This window comes from Macrosteles quadrilineatus, unplaced genomic scaffold (assembly GCF_028750875.1).
Source record: "Macrosteles quadrilineatus isolate MER2022 unplaced genomic scaffold, UCM_ALF_1.0 Scaffold_105__1_contigs__length_354404, whole genome shotgun sequence".
Lineage (NCBI taxonomy): Eukaryota > Metazoa > Arthropoda > Insecta > Hemiptera > Cicadellidae > Macrosteles > Macrosteles quadrilineatus.
In genome coordinates, this window is record NW_026542698.1 from 67,949 (window position 1) to 88,964 (window position 21,016).

The window sequence follows — 21,016 nt, forward strand, 5'->3', positions numbered from 1 at the left end:
CTTGCCAAGTTTTGAACTGTTTCTGATTAAAATACCACATCATCAGCAAATGTCAATATGTTTAGATCTACTCCTAGCTTAACACCCAATCCAAGTTCTTTTGTTTTCTGCAGGGCTTCTTCCACTGTTAAGTTGAATTCCAAACAATTGGTTGACATAAACATAACCTTCAGTTTTGTGATGTGTCTGATGATGCCAGCATAGCTGGCGAAAGGCCTCTAAATTGCAATTAAAAATTCAGAAAAAATTGGTGAAGTTTTTATTTTAAATTTATATTTATTCCAATATTACCAGTTCTTCTTGAAAATTAGTTGACACAAATGTTTGACATAGTGGATCTGGAAGCAGACTGAGATGGTTGGTAAGAACAGATGAGATCAACATAACATAATAGATATCCCTCAGTATTAATATTACTGACCTAATAGTATAGGTTGTTAGTGGCTTCAGATTTAGGGGGGTAGGACATACTAGATCCTTATTTTTTTATATGGACTGGCAATGTTGTCTTTTTTTTAGTCCTTTAGCCCTCCGAGTGTCCATAGTTTAGGCCTTAATGTCCACCTATTTTTGGCGCATTTGCAAGGTTTTATTAAAACGGATCTGAGAAGCTTAAAACAATGTTAATTCTACTGTTCTATATACCATTTTGTTTGGAAAATCATGGGCTTCAATATCATACATAAAACATAAGGAATATTTGTTCCAAAAAATTTTTTTAGGTAAAAAAAAATTATTTGGGAAAAATTGAAAAAAAAAGTAAGTTTGCGCTCAATGAAATTGTATAAATTATAGGCCTATAAATATTTTAAAATAGCCACTTTGTTCTAAATTTTATGAGGATTACAAATATATAATAATATAAGGAAGTAGATTTGCAAATAAATAAGTTATGGGCAAAAAACAGATTTCAGTACATAGCGTTTAGCTAAGAATGCATAGCCTAACCATAGCTAGGAATCTGGCTGATAATTAACATCAATGTCACTACCAACTTCATCCGGATCGTCAATAAGTCCTTCAACATCACTAATATCATCTTCTAGTGCATTACGTATATCACTACTGTCCATTTTTACCACTAAAAACAACGATAAACGTACAAAAACACACAAGTCACCGATGTGAAATAACCAAGTTGTCTAAAACAAAACACGAACGTCAGCTGTCTGCTACAATTACGATCAGCTCGGAGAACATAAAGCGCTTAGAGACAGACCTCTGGAGAAAGCTTAGAATCTAACGAAAAGAACGATACCTAACTCGATCCAGTTCAATCCGATTCAGTCAGTCATAGAGCCTTCGCCGTAAACGATGTTCGTGTGTCAAAAAATCGACGCGTGACACTACACAAAGTGTGTCGTGAGTCGATTTTTCGACGAGTGACGCTCGGAGGGATATAAAAACTCATGCTTAGGCTCCAACTCACTTCTAGGTTGTGTGATATTGAAGAGCTGACAACATTAGCTAGTGGCATTACAAATGTTTGTGGTTGTTCAGTGATGCTGTTGTGGCACAAGTACTAGATGAACTGGGCCTGCAGTTGGATGACCAGTTGTCTGGTTTACCTCAAGCATCTGCGTCCCTCAGCGTGGCTGGTGGAAAGGTAAGTAACTGGTGTATGTTTCTATCTAGTTTTAGCATAATAATAAAGCATCAATTATCCTACAGTCAATTATATGTAATCTCGGTTAACCAAAAGTGTTCCAAAGCTTTGTTTTTTTTTCTTTTTCTTATTAGATACTATTATGTTCATAGTGATCAGCTAGCTTACCTGGTAGGTAGAGTCCAGATTAGGTTTCATACACACAACAAAACAAATAACACAAAACAGTAAAATTCTTAATTTTAATGTTTAATTCAAAGTCAAAAGTCAAAGTCATCTTTATTGTCACAAAACGTTTTTTTTATGCTCTGGCACAGCCAGACAAAACAGGTGACATTGTCAAACTATCTATATATTTAATACACAGTTGTAACACTGTTTTCTCAGTAATTACTGGACCGATCTACAAGATTTATGTCTCAAATTGAAGGGGATAGTGTGTAGATTTTCCAAACTTCCTTAGAATTTACGCTTTTTCTAAGGGCTACGACCTACAGCCCTTTAAAGGTCGAGTCAATACAATTCTTATTGAAGAATATAATACACAGTTTATAAACTAGGAGTATGCTCCGAAGTCGCGTATGAGAATGAACGAAGACAATTCCAAGTACTGTACATATAATCTGTCCTTGGTCCCTCACCCTGCCCCTGCGGCGCGCCGCAAGTTTGTGCGGCGGCAGCGGCCAGACTAACAACGATTTTTTTGTACTACGGGCGTAATGCTCTTTTATTTTAGAAATAATTCTAATGCCGCATATATCTATCCAAAAATCAAATATAAATAGCATAAGCTCTACTTTTGTCTATCATAAATTATAACGTAGTGTCAGTGGTGTTTGTTATGTTTTTGGCTGGGGATGTTAATCTAAACCTGTTAATTCACAAGGCAATAATTTTTAAAGCCCCAAAGCAAAAAGTAACTGGGGTCAGTTTTACGCTAAAAATTGTCCAACCTAAGTTAAGGCCCGTGTCCCTGGGCATTTGCCCCATTAGCCCCCCCCCCTCACGGTGGTACTGTAATCATGTGACAGAGTGATTAAAATCATGGGCTGAGTATCACTTCTTTTTTAACCTAACGTATTCTATGATGCACAACTAAATTGTGTGTGATACGTGGCCAAATAAGTTGAATGTATTTTAATGTATTACTGTACAGTACCAAAAACATTAATTACTCTACTCTGCTTAGTAACGGAGTTGTTACTAAGCTACAACTACTTACTATAGCTAGCGAACTATGAAGGGTTCTTGAGGTTTTGTATTACTAATTACAACAAAACTTTCAGACAATAACACATACGGATCCGTCCAGACCACGCCATATTATCATCTGAACCGCTAAATGAACCTCAGATTCGTAATTTTACCCTTCTTTTTAAAGCCACTTAGGAATCTCACCGACAAAAACCAATTGCATTTTTGGATTCAGCGTGAAAGAAACTGCAATTAAACATCTAAAAAGTACATCATATCGCAATGATGTCATACTAAATAATTTTCGTGAAGTTTTTTTTTTCTCGGATAAATACTTAACATTACGTATCGGTATTTATCCGATTTAATTTTTGTATTAAAAAATATTCTTTATTTTTCCCCAATGTAGGCTATACATAAAATTGATTAATGGTTTGTTCGGTTTTTGTTTATATTTCATAAATTAAACTACTGTCTAGGACTATAATTTACCAAAGGAAACAAAACAAATAGACCTAGGCCACCTAATAACAAAACAACTAAGGATAAAAAAAATAAAATGCTTCGTTAATGTTTTTGCTATTTTTTTATTTATATCATATGGTATCTTAAGATTAATTCAAATTTGATACGATAGTTAAGTTATTATTGAACCGATTTATAGTTATGTTAGGTATAGGTACTTTTTAACGGACACGACAGTTCGCGGCCACATTTCGGCCACTCGAGTTGCGCGTAACCGCGACTGCCAGTCGTTTGAGGAAGCTACAGGTGTGACTGTGGCTGCGCGTAATAAACAGCAAAAGCATTTGATAACATGGCCCGCTGGTCGCGTAAGATCAAACCTAGTGGCGAGGGTGCGCGACTGGGGTCAAAACAGCAAAACGGCTAGCAAAAGATTTTATCGGGCGGCCCTAACTTATCCCCCAGGTACATGATATTGATACTGTCGTGTCCGTTAAAGTGTCCTCGATCTGGTGACATCATCGGTAATAAGGTCCGCGGCCATATTTTCCCGCAAAACGGCCAGCAATAGATTTTATGAAGCGCGCTCACTACTTATTGCTGGCTTTACCCCCCCCCCCTTACTTAGCCCCCAGGTACATGATATTGATACTGTCGTGCCCATTAAAGTGTCCTTTATCTGCTGGCATTATCGATAAGAAGGTACACGGCTGGATTTTCCCGCTAAACGGACAGCAATATATTTTTTCGATTTATTGCTGACTTTATCCCCCATAATTTATCCCCCAGGTACATGATGATACTGTCGTGTCCGTTAAAGTGTCCTCTATCTGGTAACATCGTCGGTAATACGGTACGCGGCCGTATTTTCCTGCAAAACGGCCAGCAATAGATTTTATGAAGCGCGCTCACTACTTATTGCTGACTTTACCTCCCATAACTTATCCCCCAGGTACATGATATTGATAATGTCGTGTCCTTTATGTGCTGACATTATCGATAAGAAGGTACGCGGCTGGATTTTCCCGCTAAACGGACAGCAATAGATTTTTTAGATTTATTGCTGACTTTACCCCCCCTAAACTTATTCCCCAGAAACATGATATTGATACTGTCGTGTCCATTAAAGTGTCCTTTATCTGCTGGCATTATCGATAATAAGGTACGCGGCTGGATTTTCCCGCTAAACAGACAGCAATAGATTTTTTTGATTTATTGCTGGCTTTATCCCCCCTAAATTCTCCCCCAGGTACATGATATTGATACTGTCGTGTCCGTTAAAGTTTCCTCTATCTGTTGACACTATCGGTAATAAAGTACGCGGCCGGATTTTTTCGCTAAACGGCCAGCAATAGATTTTTTCGAATATTTGATGACTTTACCCCCCCTAACTTATTCCCTAGGTACATGATATTGATACTGTCGTGTCCGTTACAGTGTCCTCTATCTGGTGATGTCATCGATAATATGGTACGTGGCCGTATTTTCCCGCAAAACGGCCAGCAATAGACATTATAAGGTGCGCTCACTACTTATTGCTGACTTTACCCTCCCTAACTTATCCCCCAGGTACATGATATTGATACTGTCGTGTCCGTTATAAAGTGACCTCTATCTGTTGACACTATCGGTAATAAAGTACGCGGCCGGATCTTTCCGCTAAACGGCCAGCAATAGATTTTTTTTGAATTTTTGATGACTTTACCCCCTCCCTAACTTATCCCCTAGGTACATGATATTGATACTGTCGTGTCCGTTACAGTGTCCTCTACCTGGTGACATCATCGATAATATGGTACGCGGCCGTATTTTCCTGCAAAATGGCCAGCAATAGACATTATAAGGTGCGCTCACTTCTTATTGCTGACTTTACCCCTGTTACATTTTCAAATAATAACTAAATTAGTTCAGTTGAATCAAACTCATACTTTAATCTAAACAGAAAAACTAATACAAACAAAACAAATACAAAATAACAGGTGATCATTAATTCATATACACATATGGTCTTAAGTCAGTACATCAGTTAAACACATCAATTCTCCCCTCTGAAATGTTTTGGTAAAGTTATTTTGCATTTGAGTAGTTGGTCAACATGACGCCTCCAGACAGTTCCATCGTCCATTTGTACTTTATACAGAAGGTTGCTTTCCCTTTCCAATATTCTTCCAAAACTCCACTTGTCTTTTGAGTTTGAATAATTTCTAGCTTGTACTCTGTCTCCCTCCTTAAAATATCTTGTTGCTTGCTTCACATGTTCAGTTTCTTGTTTACGTGTGGGATGTAAAAGAGCTATGTGTGTTCGAATCTTCCTGCCAAACATCAAGGAGTATGCATCACAGCCAGATGAATTTGAGGTTTGACGTAACTGCATAAGCATTCTGAAGAGTTTGAAGTCTAGTTTCCCTCCCTCGTCTTCCATTGCTCTTAGGGACTTCTTCACAGTCTGAACATAACGCTCAGCCTGCCCGTTTGACGAAGGGTGGTAAGGAGCAGTTGTTTTGTGTACCACCCCGTTTTCTGATAGGAACTGTTTGAAGTCGCTAGACGTAAATTGACTTCCATTGTCAGAAACCAAAATCATGGGAAGACCAAATGTAGCAAATAGTTTTCTAAGTTCTCTTGTGCAAAATTCTGTAGAAGTATTCTTAGTAGGTATTACCTCAATCCACTTAGTAAAGGCATCCACAATTATAAAGTACCACTGTCCTTGCATTGGACCAGCAAAGTCTATATGTAACCTTTCCCATGGTCCCTGTGGAGCAAGCCAGGGATGATTTTGTTCCTTTCTTGGTTCATTTTGTTTCAAACGGCATTGTTTGCACGATTTTGCCAATTGCTCTATATCTCGGTCAATATTCTTCCATGCACAATAGCTTCTGGCTAGGGATTTCATTTTCTCCATGCCTAAATGCCCTATATGAAGTTCATCAAGAACCTTCCTACGAAGGGATTGTGGTATTAGAACTCGACATCCTTTGAATATACATCCGTCTTGAAGTGTTAATTCATTGTCATGGTACCCAAAAGCTTCCACTGATTTACCTTCTTCAAGTGCATGTAGTATTGGTTGAAGGTCTTTGTCGTGGGCTGTTGACTTAGAAATTGTAGAACTACTAATTTGAAAAGAATCGAGCTGACTAAGTTGAAAAAGGTCATAGTTGTCCCTGCCTTTAGTTGAAGCATGCTCGGTTGGGAACCGAGATAAAAATCTACGTTAGCATGATCCGATGTTCTTCTGTATTCAATTTTGTAGTCGAATCCAGATAGAAAATGTGCATAATTAAATAATCTAGTTGCAGATATTGATGGTAGTGTTTTTGTGGGACTGAATATGGATACGAGTGGCTTGTGGTCAGTAATCAGAGTAAATTTCCGTCCATAACAGTACGGGAAAAACTTCTTAAGCCCCCAGTAGATGCCAGTGGCTTCCTTGTCAATTTGGCTGTAGTGCTGTTCACGTTTTGTCAAACTGCGTGAGGCAAAACTTATCGGTCTCTCACTTCCATCGCTGTAACGATGTGAAAGAATAGCACCAAGACCCACCGGAGAGGCATCCGTTGCTAGTACCAGAGGCAAATCAGGATTATAATGTACAAGGACGCGATCACTTGCTAATTCTGATTTGACCTTTTGAAAACTATTCTCGCATTTTGAGGTCCAATCGTAGCGTGCGTCTTTCTTAAGTAGTTGGTTGAGTGGGTGTAGGATTGTAGCTAAATCTTTTATGAATTTGTTGTAGTAGTTTATTAATCCAAGAAATTTGCGAAGTTCTGTTACGTTTTCTGGTCTTTTGCTGTTTAAGATGGATGAGACTTTTTCCTTTGTTTTGTGAATACCTTGAGCATCAATTATATGTCCCAGATATTGCAGGCTAGTTTGAAAAAACTTACATTTTTCTCTGTTCAATTTTAAGTTTTTACTTTTTAATCTTTCTAGAACAACCTTTAATCTTTTCAAGAGTTCTTCAGATGTCTTACCTTGTATAATAATGTCATCAAAAAAAGCATTGCACTCCGCAAATACCTTGTAAAGTTTTGTCCATGAACTGTTGCCAAAGTGAAGGAGCAACTTTGACACCAAACATCAAACGATTAACTTTGTACATACCTTTATGTGTACTCAATGTTTGCATGTGTGCGCTGTCCTCATCCATTTTCATGTGAAGATATGCGTTGGAAATATCTAGCGTGCAAAATACTTTTCCTCCGTTCATTTGAGAGTGGATTTCTTCAATTCGTGGAATAGGGTGGTTCTCATCTTTTATTACTCTGTTCAGTGTTACTTTGTAATCGGCACAAATTCGTACTTGTCCGTTTGGCTTCACCACTGGTACAATGGGAGTTCCCCAGTCAGAATGGTCAATCTTTGTTATAATGTTACAGTCTTCAAGTCTTTTCAATTCATTTTCAACTTTACTTTTAAGGGAAAAGGGTATTTGTCTTGGTTTTGCAAATATAGGTGTAGCATTGTCTATAAGTCTATAGTGTCCCATATACTCAGGTATCTCTCCAATTTTACCATCAAAAACTTCCTCAAACTCACTGAGGATGGTGTCAAGACTTTCAGGTTGTATTGCTATCACATTTTTTATCTCAGCCCAATCTATTGTCACTTCTCTGAGCCATTCTCTTCCAAATATAGCATCTACATTTTGGTCAATAAGGTAGAGTTTTCCAACAAATTTTTGCATCTTGTATGAGCATTGTACAAATGTCATACCCTTGGGTTTGATAGGTTCACCTGTGTATGTTCTAAGTTCGATGTTGGTTTTAAATACTTTTGTACGTACATTCAGTTTTTTAAAATCATCATAGGACATTGTACTAAGGGCTGCGCCTGTATCCAATTCCATTGGTACAGTTTTTCCTTCAATCGATATGTCAAGAATGAATTTACCTTTTTGTCTGTCACTTAGTACATTAATTTCATGTTCATACTCACTGCCTTTCTCTGAGTCATCTTGAGTCTGGTATTGCTCCAAATTTCTGTTAGTCTGGTTCTTTTTCTGTAAGCATACACTTGCTATGTGTCCAATTTTAGTACATTTTCTGCACTCAGCATCTATAAATTTACATTTGTTAGCTCGATGAGAAGGTGAACCGCATCTGTAACATTTCCCTTTTAGATTGTCAAATTTTGTGTTGGGTCTCGTGCCAGTTTCTTGAAATGTTTGTCGATACAACATTTTCTTTGGCTTGTTCCTATCACTACTATTGGAATCCACCTTGTTCAAATCAACGTGTTCCATTGTTTTGCGACATACAGTTTTGCTCTCAGACTTAGCTAGTTCCATTGCCGATGCTTCGTTAACAATGTCTTTGTACGTGCGTTTCTCTCGTCCTTGAAGAAGTTTGGCTCGAATATCTATGTCATTCAAACCACGAATAAACTGAAGTTTAAGAAACATCTCTACAACCGACTTTCCACAATCACAATTAAAGTCACAGTTGCTAGTTAATTTCTTAAGTGCTATTGAGAATTCATTTATGGATTCATGTTCTTGTTGAGTACGCGAAATAAACTTGTGTTGTAAAGCCCATTGACTTGGCTGTGGTTCTACAAAATCCTTTAGTATCTGAACCAACTCACTGTAGTCTTTTGTAAGTGGGTTTTCAGGTGCACATAAATCATAAAGTTGTTGGTGTAACTGGGGTGCAAGAGCGTGTAGTAGCATGTAAACTTTAGCATTACCATCTGTACTTATATTTTTAAGATGTAGGAATATTTCAAGTCTCTTTATGAAATTTGTAACCGTTTCATCTGGGTGAAAAGGTGTAAAATTTATACTACCCGACAATGAGGACCCGGGAATTGAACTATGTGTCGCCTCAGATGGATTGCTAATTGGGTGAAGTGGTGTAGACCTAGTGTTGGAACATTCATTCTTAATTAACTCTTGCAGTTTTGTTGTAAGATTTAAATACTTATCCTCAACATTACATCTACATTCTATTTCATGGTGCAAGTTTTCTTCATCGGTTAATGTATCAATTTGGTCCTGAATACTTTTGTAACGTTCCCACTGGTCAGCAATTGCTTTGAGTTTAACACTCACCTCTGTCACTGTAAGACTACCTTGAGACTGGAATCTTTCTGCCTTCTTCAACTGTCCTTTTACTACAGCTCGTGCTTTCTTTAGATTATTTAACTCTTGTCCGTCCATTCTTTGTTTTCCTCGTCGCCAATGTTACATTTTCAAATAATAACTAAATTAGTTCAGTTGAATCAAACTCATACTTTAATCTAAACAGAAAAACTAATACAAACAAAACAAATACAAAATAACAGGTGATCATTAATTCATATACACATATGGTCTTAAGTCAGTACATCAGTTAAACACATCAACCCCCCCCCCCCCCCTAACTTATCCCCCAGGTACATGATATTGATACTGTCGTGTCCGGTAAAGTGTCTTCTATATGGTGACATCATCGGTAATATGGTACGTGGCAGTATTTTCCCGCTAAACGGCCAGCAATAGATTTTATAGGGCGCGCGCACTACATATTGCTGGAGTTATTGCCAGGTTCACACCAATCAAAGCACTTTGATCAATATATGCTCAAAAACAAGCAAACTACAGTACAACAGTTGAATTAATCTCCATAAGAATAATATAGCTATTTTAAATTTTAAATTTTTGGAATTTCCTCCATACAGTAACTATTAGATGCATGATAACGCTTTATTATACTAAATTATTTGTTTTTTAAGCTCTACAAAATGGTTTGGAAAGAAATTGTAAAATTTTGTGTTTGGTCAAAAATGAGAAAACCCTATTTTTACCTCATAAAACCCCCCAAAACCACCGTTCCTATAGTTAGATCATGCTGGTTTGCGAAAATAAATGTAGGCCTAGCCTATATTTACACGTTTAGACCAAATTTCATTAAAATTGGATCTTTTTTGCTTGTTATTGCTTACCGGTAGGGTCTATAGGTTAGACCTAAGTTATTAAAATTCATCAAACCGAATCATAATTGATAGGCCTACTTTATAGCTTATTATTAATTTGATAAAATATCGCAGGTTTTAGCGGAACTCCACACATGCCTAGGCCTACTAACTTAAATGAGAAATTCTTAGGTTAACTGACTTTTAGAACACTCGTTACATAGGCTAAGTTTAAACAATTTATAGATTCAGATGAGCTATGAATGCTTTAAACCTAACTTAGGCCTGCATGTAGTAGGCTTTTTATAGAAACTTGACTGCAGACAGATAAGTTAGGTCCACCTAACTTAACTCACCCTAGGCCTACTTAACCTGGAGCTTTCCTAAGTTAAGTTAGGCACAGAAACGGATTGCAAAACACAGACTCCTCTGGACTGCACTTAAGTTTAAACATCCTACACTAACTTAATTTGAATTAAACATATTGATAGACCTAAGATATAAATTATTCGATTATATCGATTACTGTATTTCATTCGGATAACGTAAACTTAGTTACCGGTAACTTACCAAACTTATATATCGAATGGAATAATCGATAAACTTATAACTTATCGATCCATATATTCATTCGAATGAGTGTAGGACGTAAATGAAAGTGAGGCCCTCCTCATGTCTTAGGTAGGCATCTTACAGTCATTTAAGTTCATGTTTAGTTAACTGTTTTCCTAGAAGCGCGTCGGAAGACGTTGTTAAACCGCTTTTCCGCACTCCGCGCCTAGGAAAACCCGGCTTATGGCCAGAGATAGGCTAACTTATACAAGTTAAAGGTTAGAATAAATTGATCTATTATCTTAGGACTACCCTAAGTTAGATCCTTTAATTTAAATTAATTAGACTGTAGAAAAGGCCAAGGTAGGCTATTAACACGTTCGCTGCGGCACGTCAAATAGCGGGCGTATCCCCAGTGCGGCGCAGCCCTCAGCGTCGAGTAAACCCGATTGCCGCGTGTGATTGGCTTTCCAATTTCGGTCCGACGAATAGCAAATAACGTGAGGGGATGTCCTGCTTTACAACGAGAGTCGACGTAGTTCGCTAAACACCCACAGATAGCAGCACTGCTTGGAACGTAGCCGGTCCCATTGGAATTGTATTGCCAAATGGAGGGAAAAAGACGGGACAAAAAGAAGACTTTTGAGATTGCCAGACGGGGATTTTACGGGGAAATTTACTACCAACCTACACCACAACAAAATGCAAGTCACATACTACACGCTAACGTGGTATAGGTCCGCTTTCGGCCGACGCTAGAGCAAAAACGAAGATATACAAAAGGCATTACCGAGCGTTCCCGATGGGGTACGGACGCACCGTACGGGGGCCAAGCGCCGTACCCGATCGGGAACGGCCGCACTCTACGTGTTAAGGTAATAGGCCTATTACCTTTGATTGCAGGCTATCCTACTTCATAGGGAACACTCTGTCAGTTACACTTGATAATGTAACCAAGTTAAGTTAAATAGGCCTAGCTTATAACTTACCGGATAACGTTAAGTTATAGGCCTAATATTAAGTTCTAAATAACACTTAAAGATCATATCTCAATAATGACGATTAATTTTTTAAACACTTAACCAAACACAGTAATTTAAGTTCCTTTCTTGCTTAGAATCTAATGGTCTCTAACCAATGACCATGGCTCCCTCAGTTCCTAACCTAGATCAGATCTAGTTTTTGCCATTGACAACAGTGACAAAGATAGGTATAAAGTGAATTAACTCTTACACTCTAACTACGAGGAGTAATATTTGCGGTTTATTCATTAAAATGATTGTATCAAAATGTTAACTATTTTATTTTACAACCAACATTAACAACAAATACACCCGACAGAAAGCACCAACAAACAACCGACGATAAGAAAATAGAAAAAAAGGAAACTATTTAACTTATTAGCCTTAGCCTATATGTTTGAAAAAAAAACTCTTAAAAAAATCTGATTGGCATAGGCAGAGTGTGCTATAACAATAATATTGAAAGTTTACAATATAAAAAGCTCAAGACGAGTTAAAACCACTTATTTTTAGAAACCCGTCATGCCACCAAAGTGATAAAATTCACTCATTATTTTAATTAACAAGCATTCCAATGACTGTGGTCTTACTTAATTCAAGCCTAGGCCTACTAAACTAACAACCATAAAAACATGTAAAAAGTTCAAACATGTGACTACCTAAACATTTTTATCGATTGTAATACATTTCTGTGGATATTTTTATGTCCCATAATTATTTCCTCCGATAAAGATTTTTTAGAATAATTATAATTTAAAGATTTATTAAGCATAAAACCATTGACTAATATAATATACCTACAGATGTTAAAACTGTTTACTCCATGGATGAAAGAAATAATAGAATTCACTTCGGTCTCTAGAATTCACAACAAAATTGTTGCTCGTAAAATGTAAACAAAAAAAAAGAAGAAGAAGGTAGCTCCTAATGTTATTCTTATGGGGGAAAATTAAAATGGTTTTTTTAGGATTTTATAATTATTACTGAACAAATAATCTCCAATAACGAACTTAACCGAGATAATATGATAAAGAACCTTTGTGCAAAACATCAACTTGATATACGAAGTTATATTCGAGTTATTGGAGATTGATGAGATGCATTTTACACCAGTATGAGAATTCACTTCGTTCATTCAATTATTCGTCAGCTGTTTAATGTTTGTCAGACATTTGTTATTATTTTTATAACCTCACTTTCAGTATGCAATTATTAAACTTGGACTTTCTGTTTATAAACACACGATTTTGATCAAGGAAAGTGTATTTGTTAACTTATTTTTGAAATGTTTTAGTTTTCCTGCAAAGTGATCTGAAGGAAAGTGGTAATTGAGTTTAAGTTTGAGTATGGAATGTGAAATAATAACCATAGTAGGGAACGGAAACTTATTGTTTTGATCAATATAATTTATTATCTACTGCCACCAGAATAATCATGGGGAAATCCGCTTGCAAGTTGTACATATAATTGCTAATGAGTGGGAAACATAAACATTTTATAGTAGGTGACGAATCTTACTCAAGATCAGTGTTAGACGTTCAGTGGTACCAAACTTTACCTTCTCGAGATGGCGAGTACGCTGGGATACGTGGAACTACAGTATATCGTGAATTTTTTTCAAGTACACAAGGAAGTTGCTTGAGAAACTGTGACTTACCATTCGGTTCTGGCGAAGAAGTATGTGACTTAATGTGGCAATGTTGACTCGGGTCATTATAGCGTTATAAAACTTTATCATTAACCCCAGGGTGTGAAAAGTACAAAAAGAAAAAGAAAAGGTAATCATTATTAAAGAGACATACCGAACGAAAAAAAATGTAGAGAACCGTCGAACTAAAAAGGTAAAGAGCAGTGTTGGTGTTAAATGTGCTCTGGAAGTCCCTACAAAAAAATAACAACTCTTTTGAATTGGGGTTGTTAGATTGGATTTGTCACTACTTTTAAATCTATGAATTTTGAGTCAGAACAGACTAACTGGGACACAAAAATGTTTTTGTTTTCCTGCAAAAAGATCTGAAGGAAAGTGGTAGCCTAATCGAGTTTAAGTTTGAGTATGGAATGTGAAATAATACCCATAGTAGGGGACGGAAACTTATTGTTTTGATCAATATAATTTATTCTCTATAGCCACCAGAACAATCACAGAGAAATCCGCTTGCAAGTTGTACAGATAATTGCTAATGATTGGTACCAGTAAACATACAAACATTTTATCATAAGTGATTAATCTTACTCAAGATCAGTGTTCGACGTCCAAATTTTACCTTCTCGAGATGGCGAGTACGCTGGGATATTTGGAACTACAATTTATCAGTGAACTATACCCTAACTATATTTTTTCGAGTAGGCCTACACAGGGAAGTTGCTTGAGAAACTGTGACTTACGATTTCGGTTCTGGCGAAGAAGTATCTGAATTGATGTTTAATGGCAATGTTGACTCGGGTCATTATAGCGTTATAAAACTTTATCATTAACTCCAGGATGTGAGAATTACAAAAAGAAAAAGAAAAGGTAATCATTAACCGGGCGTAAAGAGACATACAGAACGAAAAAAAACATGTAGAGAACCATCGAACTAAAAAGGTAAAGAGCAGTGATGATGTTAAATGTGCTCTGGAAGTCCCTTCTAAAAAATACAAATTTTTTGGAATTGGGGTCGTTAGATTGGATTTGTCAGTACTGCAAATCTATGAATTTTGAGTCAGAACAGACTAACTGGGACACAAATATTTTTTCCTTATGTTGTCACAAGGGGAAGGTAAAATGAACTCCTTATCAACATTTTGAGTTTATGGAAAATCTTATCAACAGCGACTATAAAAAAAGTATTAAGGGTCAAAAGAGACAAAAACTATTTGAGTAAAATATAATACAAATCTGCATTTGAAATGGCCAGTTCTAAGTCTCACTTGAATCAACATCTTCCTGGTAGTGGTAGTCTACATAGTTTTAAAATCCACGACTCAACATTGAACAAGTATGCCCAACTTTATATATACGACGTAAACACAGCTTTTACTCACAGAATGGGTCAATGATTCGTGAAATGCGACCAACTGCTGATGCGTGATTTACATGTAGGCTAAGTGACTATCTTTATTCCATACAACAAATGTAATGAAAAAAACTACGAATATAGGAATATACTTGAGCAAATTATCTAAATAGCATAAATAGCTGCTTATTAGGTTATCAATCAGCATTGCCCAGTTCGTATATTATTTATTTTTCAAATGAAACTCGAATTAATATAAAACATTAATTTGGTTAAAATAATATATCGGTTTGATTAACATAAAATAGTTTATACAGGCAAACTATCAGTTCTACTTCATGTAAAAAATTAAATAACTCCTAAATAAAATACAAAGATAAACAGTATTTGTTAATTATTATTTCTTTTATTGCTGACAATATTCCCGTGGCGGAGCACGGGCCGTTAACTAGTACTAAAATAAACTAGCTTATATTGGTAAAAATAAATACATAGTAGGTAACAAAACAAACAATTCACATTGATTTATCTTCAAGAAACTGACCAATACTATAATAATTCTTTTCCAATAAAAATTCAAAAATTTTTTCTTTAAAAGATACTAATCCTATTATAGATTTGTAGTACCCAGGCAAATTGTTAAAAAATCTTTTACCCATATAAGAAGGTGTCCTTTCCACAAGATTTAATCTGTGTATAGGATATTGAAAATCTGTATGAAATCTAGTGTTATAATTGTGTCGATTATTTTCACTGTGGAGTTTTTCAAAATTTGTTTTCACATACAATAAACATTTAAGAATATACAAATTAGGGACGGTTAGAATCTTTAGTTCTTTAAAAAGTTGTTTGCAAGAATGTTTTACAGGTTTAAAAGTCATAATTCTAAGTATTCTTTTTTGAAGTTTAAAAAGTTGATACGAATCAGATGTGACGCCCCAAAGCTCTATTCCATACTGTAAAATTGACGAAAATAAAGCGTGATAAATCATTAGTCTAGTGTTTAAATCAACAACATTTCTTAAGACCAACATTTGAAAACATACTGAATTTAACTTTTTAGAGGTGTTATGAATGTGATTCTTCCAATTCAATAAACTATCTACAAACTATCTACAATTACGTCATGGGTTCACTAATCCCGGGTGCCACCATGATTTACAAAGCCCGGGTAGCCGGCTAGCAAAAGAGGTTGTATTGGTTTTGCCTGGCTATCAGCGCCAACTGTTTTATTATTGTAGAAGATATATTCCAACACTAGGGTTGCCACTAGCCATGAAAACCTTGAAAAGCTTGAATTATATATGAACTCTTGTGACCATGAAGAAATGTGGCCGTCTGGCCGTTTGATAGATGCAATTACATAACCATTTTTATGTTGGAAACGGGCATTGAACGTTAAATTTATGAGAGGACACAGCTTACCGGGAATCACAGGCCCAAGAAGCAAACTTTGATTTATGCTAACATTAACTAAATTATTAAATATTGCTGTGGAATTATTAACTTTCAATCAATATATTAATTAACAGACCAAAGTTGACCGGACACAACAAGAAGGATTAATTAAAGCAATATTGATATCTAAATGCTTACACTTAAGTTAAAATGGACATCATAAATCATTGAGCCTGAAACAAATAATGTGAAAATTTAGAATAGGTAACTTATAATTTAACCACCATACCTTATCAGGGCCTCATCCCATGTCCCGCGTATCTTAGCCCGTCATCCTGCTTCTTCCGTAGTTCGTCTCCGACTTCGATCTTGGTCCGGTGGTCCACCTTAATTCAATTCAATTCAATTCAAATTATCTTTATTCATCAAGTACATTAGAAATATATACATGAATAGTGTCACATTTCTTATAAGTTATAATAAAACATACATGCTTATAGTAAATGGGAATAATTGTAAAAGAACATAAAACTAACAGTTAAAACATAGGTACTTTGATTAGTAGGGAAAGAAAAGTCAATTACAGTTCATCAAATGAATAAATAGCCCTGCTAATGAGAAATTTCTTAAGTTTATTTTTAAATTTTTTTATATTTACTTCTGCTTGTATGTCCTTTGGAAGTTTATTATAGAATTTTGTTCCGGCGTATTTGGGTTTTTTTTCGAAAAGGCGCAATTTATGAGGACTTAATGCTAACTTGCCTCGATTTCTTGTAAGATAATCATGTTTCCTTCCAACCAGCTCTATTTCATGAAATCTGTTTTTAACAGATACCACTGTTTCAAAAACATACATACCGAAAACTGTCATTATATTTTCTGTTTTAAACATTCTCTTAACAGAAGTTCTAGGAACCTTAACCTGTTTTTACACAACTACACAATATGGTGGGTCAGATACCTGGAGAACAGTGTCACAAATGATTGTTCCAAAAGAGAGATTATCCCTAATTCACCCATAGGTTGCCTCAGAACATCAACAAAAAATTTTACGAAAATTTCCAAAATATCGTGGTTTTCATTGTGCTAACTGGTTGATTGATTGGTCAGCAATCTAGTCGTCAGGTGTGTTCGTAATGTTTGCTTTGGCACCGTTCTAAATGGCAAAGGTGATGAACTCTATCAATTATCAATTCAATTATATAAATTATTTAAGACTCGGACACCACTATGTGCATATTTTAACCCAAATATGAGTAAAGGATGAGTGGCACGATCTTGTAGTCTTGTTGGTGACTAAGGCAGACATGTTCCTTAGACACAGCTGTTCATTAATAGCCAATAAAGCCAATGGCACCTAAGGGGCCTGCAGCTTATAGTGGAATCCAAATCACATTTTTCCTCACTATTTCAAAACTCTATAATTTTGAAGCCAACAATCTCTGTAGCTCTCCACCAGGGTGGTATCCAGCTGAACATAAATTTTGATGCCCAGGAAAAATCCATGAACTGTCTAAGTTTTGTTCATTATGGGACCAGAAAATGCAAAATTTGTGTTTAACTCCAAAAATATCTACCAATTATCACGGTATATATTTTCTTTGTGTCGTCTTGCCAAGTAAAAACTTTAACCGTGGAAAATTATCATAATAATGCTACCGTGCTAGTGGTAATCGCTGCAATCGTTAGAAATTATCATAGAAGTTGCTACAGTTACACTAAATCATTATGATTGTGTCGATATAGCAGAAGATTATCAGAGTTATTGCTATGACCTTGGAAGATGGTAGCAATTGTCAATATGGTCGCAGGTGATGATCACAAATTTTGATCTTGAGAAATATCCCAGATGTTGCAGTGGTATTGAGAAATCAAAAAACATCCTCACGACATTTTAAATGAAAAACTCAATTTTGGCCGTAATATAATATTTGATAGGATTGAGGACATTGATAACGGAAGCGCTCACAATCAGCTGTTTCACCCCCTCCAAGGTCAATGTCAACAGACAGGAGTCGGTTAGTTGCATCGTGTCCGTCACCGCGGTACTTATGGCCGGCCGCGCACCCATTTTTGTAAATAGTATGTCCGTGTTCGTGTGTTTATGTTAAATGTACTGTGTATAATGACGACGACAAGATGTCACAATGTTTTTAAAAAGCAAGAGGCTCGACAATGAAACCTTGATGTTTCGAAACTAGTCGCCATAGACTTATTTTAGGATTGACGACGTAAGGTATGTAACCTATTTATATTGAGAAATCATTGATGAAATCCCTGATCGAGGGAATTCATTATGGTTGTGCTACGATTTTTGATGTTCTCTCGGTCGTGATACATTATTAAGGACATTTCTGCAACCATGGGAAATAATCACGGATGCGATGATGACCTCATAAAATTAACATGGATATAATTTGAATCATCATAGCTACAAATAAGTGAAATGACTTTATTTTAGCATCCTGGAAAACCTAAAAAACCTTAAGTTGAATTTTATTTTATGAAATGCTGGACATGGACACCCTGCATCATCGTAGGGATATATGAACTTTTGAGAAATAATTTGTTATGAGTTTGTTCTTCGTTGAGAAATTTAGACTCCCAGGTTATCAATTTCCGAGTTACAGTACTTAAATGTACTGTTGTATTGTTTGAATGATTTGTAGTATAAAAGCAGCTGTTGATTGCGGTTATTGTGTTATAGACCGCTGTGGCAGCCACAGCAGGAGGGGGTGGCGGGGCCGCACCAGTCTCCGATGCAGACGCCGACCTACAAGCTCGTCTTGACAACCTGCGTCGTGAGTAAATGATCACGACAATGTCTATTCTGTACATTACCTGTAATAAAGCTTTGGATTAACGAATGATGAGCAAAGGTATGGTAAAGTTCCATTGTAAAGTTGCCTAAATAAGTGCAAACCTTTTTAATACTAAGTCTTGTGAAAATTTTATTACTGCTACTTGTAAAAAGTGTGAATAAACTAACCCTTTTTGTAAGTTCCACCGTTGAAAATTATTATTCAATTATAACTTTAAATCAGTTTGCTAGTAATCGTTGTAAATTTGAACTGCGTATAAATAATTCTAAAGGTCTAAATAGGATTTTGTATCATAATTAGACTGTCAAAGTTAGAATGTTTAACGGCTTTCAATTTACAAAATTATAAAATTTACAATTTATATATTAAATTATAATTTCAAATTTTGAAAATTAACTTGTCTGTTATTTAATAACTTGCACACAAGTGGAGATAGTTTTACCATACTTATTATACCAAATTCCCTGTGTTTTCAACTCAAGCAAAGTTTTATCAGTATTTATTTGTATAAAAGAACTGAATTAATTATTTGTTCTAATATGAGATGTATCGAAGACACCCGAATCAATAAGCCAAGCTTTTGCTTAACATTAGGTTGTATAGTTTTATGTTAATTAATTAGGTACTATAAGACAAAAATCACTTGCAGTGAAAACTTCTTGCACCTTTCAGGGACGATTCCTGTACTTAAGTTGGGTCTTAGGTATTGGTTATTTTAAAAATATTGATCCTTTTTAATGATTGTATAAAACATGAATTGTCAGTGTATAACAAAATAGATGTTTTACCATGGAAGGAAGGCTTATGCAAACAAACTCTGAATAATTGTAAAACAGTGATTCCTCTTGGTTCATTTGCTTATCTTCTTTATTGGGCCTCTTTAACAGTCTAAATGTACCTTTGACTATTAATACAACTAGACATTCCATCCTCATGTTAAATATTTCCAACTGAAGCCGCCATAGTTTATGTGAGCCACCGACAGATTGCGCTGATCTAAATTACTGATTTATGTCGAATGAATACACAATCTTTTTTACCAATTCAAACTAACGGGATGACTTATGATAGGTTATAGCAACTGTTATAACCCATAAACTTGGTCAGCAACAAAAAATAAGGTAGAAAATATAAATTGAGTCACTAGCGCATTCTGTGACTGGCTCACACAACTACGTTCTTTTTTAACAAAAATTTGGCTTCGGCTGGTCTATATAGATGGGACGTTTACTTCAGTATCCAATAGTCAATGGTCTCGCGAATATAAAAACGGTAATCAAATATTTAGTTATTCTGAACATATAAAATGTGATTTGGTGGCTCAGTTGGTAGCGTCACGGACTTCGGGCCCAAGGCAGCGATGTCGTGGGTTTGGATCCTAGTCACTGCCGATAAAATTTATCAGTACAGTTCACCTTTGTACTGTACCGGCTCACCACTCGCTTTGCTAAATACGTTCCACGCACGGGCAGATAGTCTATGTGAACGGGCAAATGCAAGGTTAAAAGAGGCTGCCAACCTCTTAAAAAAAAAGAAGACCCTTTATTGTGGTTCGGCCCAGATTACTAAATATGGCAATAGCAAATCCCTTCTTTACTCACATTCACAGCTTCAAACCAAAGTTGTATGTAGTCATTTTTAGATGAGAACAAAAAAAAATGAAATTAATCATTAAGAAATAGGCAGGTCGACCCATAGCTTAATAATTAATGCGTTGGTTGAAAATACCATTGTTTGTTGTTTATATTTAGTGAGTATTGCCTATAAAAACAACTTTAAATGTATGTTTACATTAAGATTCCCTTTAAAAAAATGTATTAGTGTCAAATAAGTTACCAATACCACCTTAAAACAGAGTTTTCTTTTAGTCTCCTGAGTGATAAAAAATACAATTTTTAAAGCATTATATTCAATGGTTGATGTCAGTTTATAGTAATTTTTTACTTAAGTGTTTAAAAAACAATGTGATACTATAGTTAATAATTGTTATTGTATTAATATAAGCTGCTATTATAACTGGATGCTGATTTATATTAAACGACATATATATTATTTTGATAA

General features: G+C 35.7%; 1 protein-coding gene across 1 annotated transcript in view; it reads left to right on the top strand.

Annotated features, from left to right (window-relative positions):
- Positions 1-21,016, top strand: part of LOC128982082 (charged multivesicular body protein 2a-like) — a 55,850-nt gene extending 34,834 nt beyond the window's left edge. The window contains 2 exon segments of the mRNA XM_054401124.1: positions 1,501-1,606; positions 18,841-21,016. Coding sequence (XP_054257099.1) covers positions 1,501-1,606; positions 18,841-18,942 — 208 coding nt within the window. The 3' untranslated portion in view covers positions 18,943-21,016.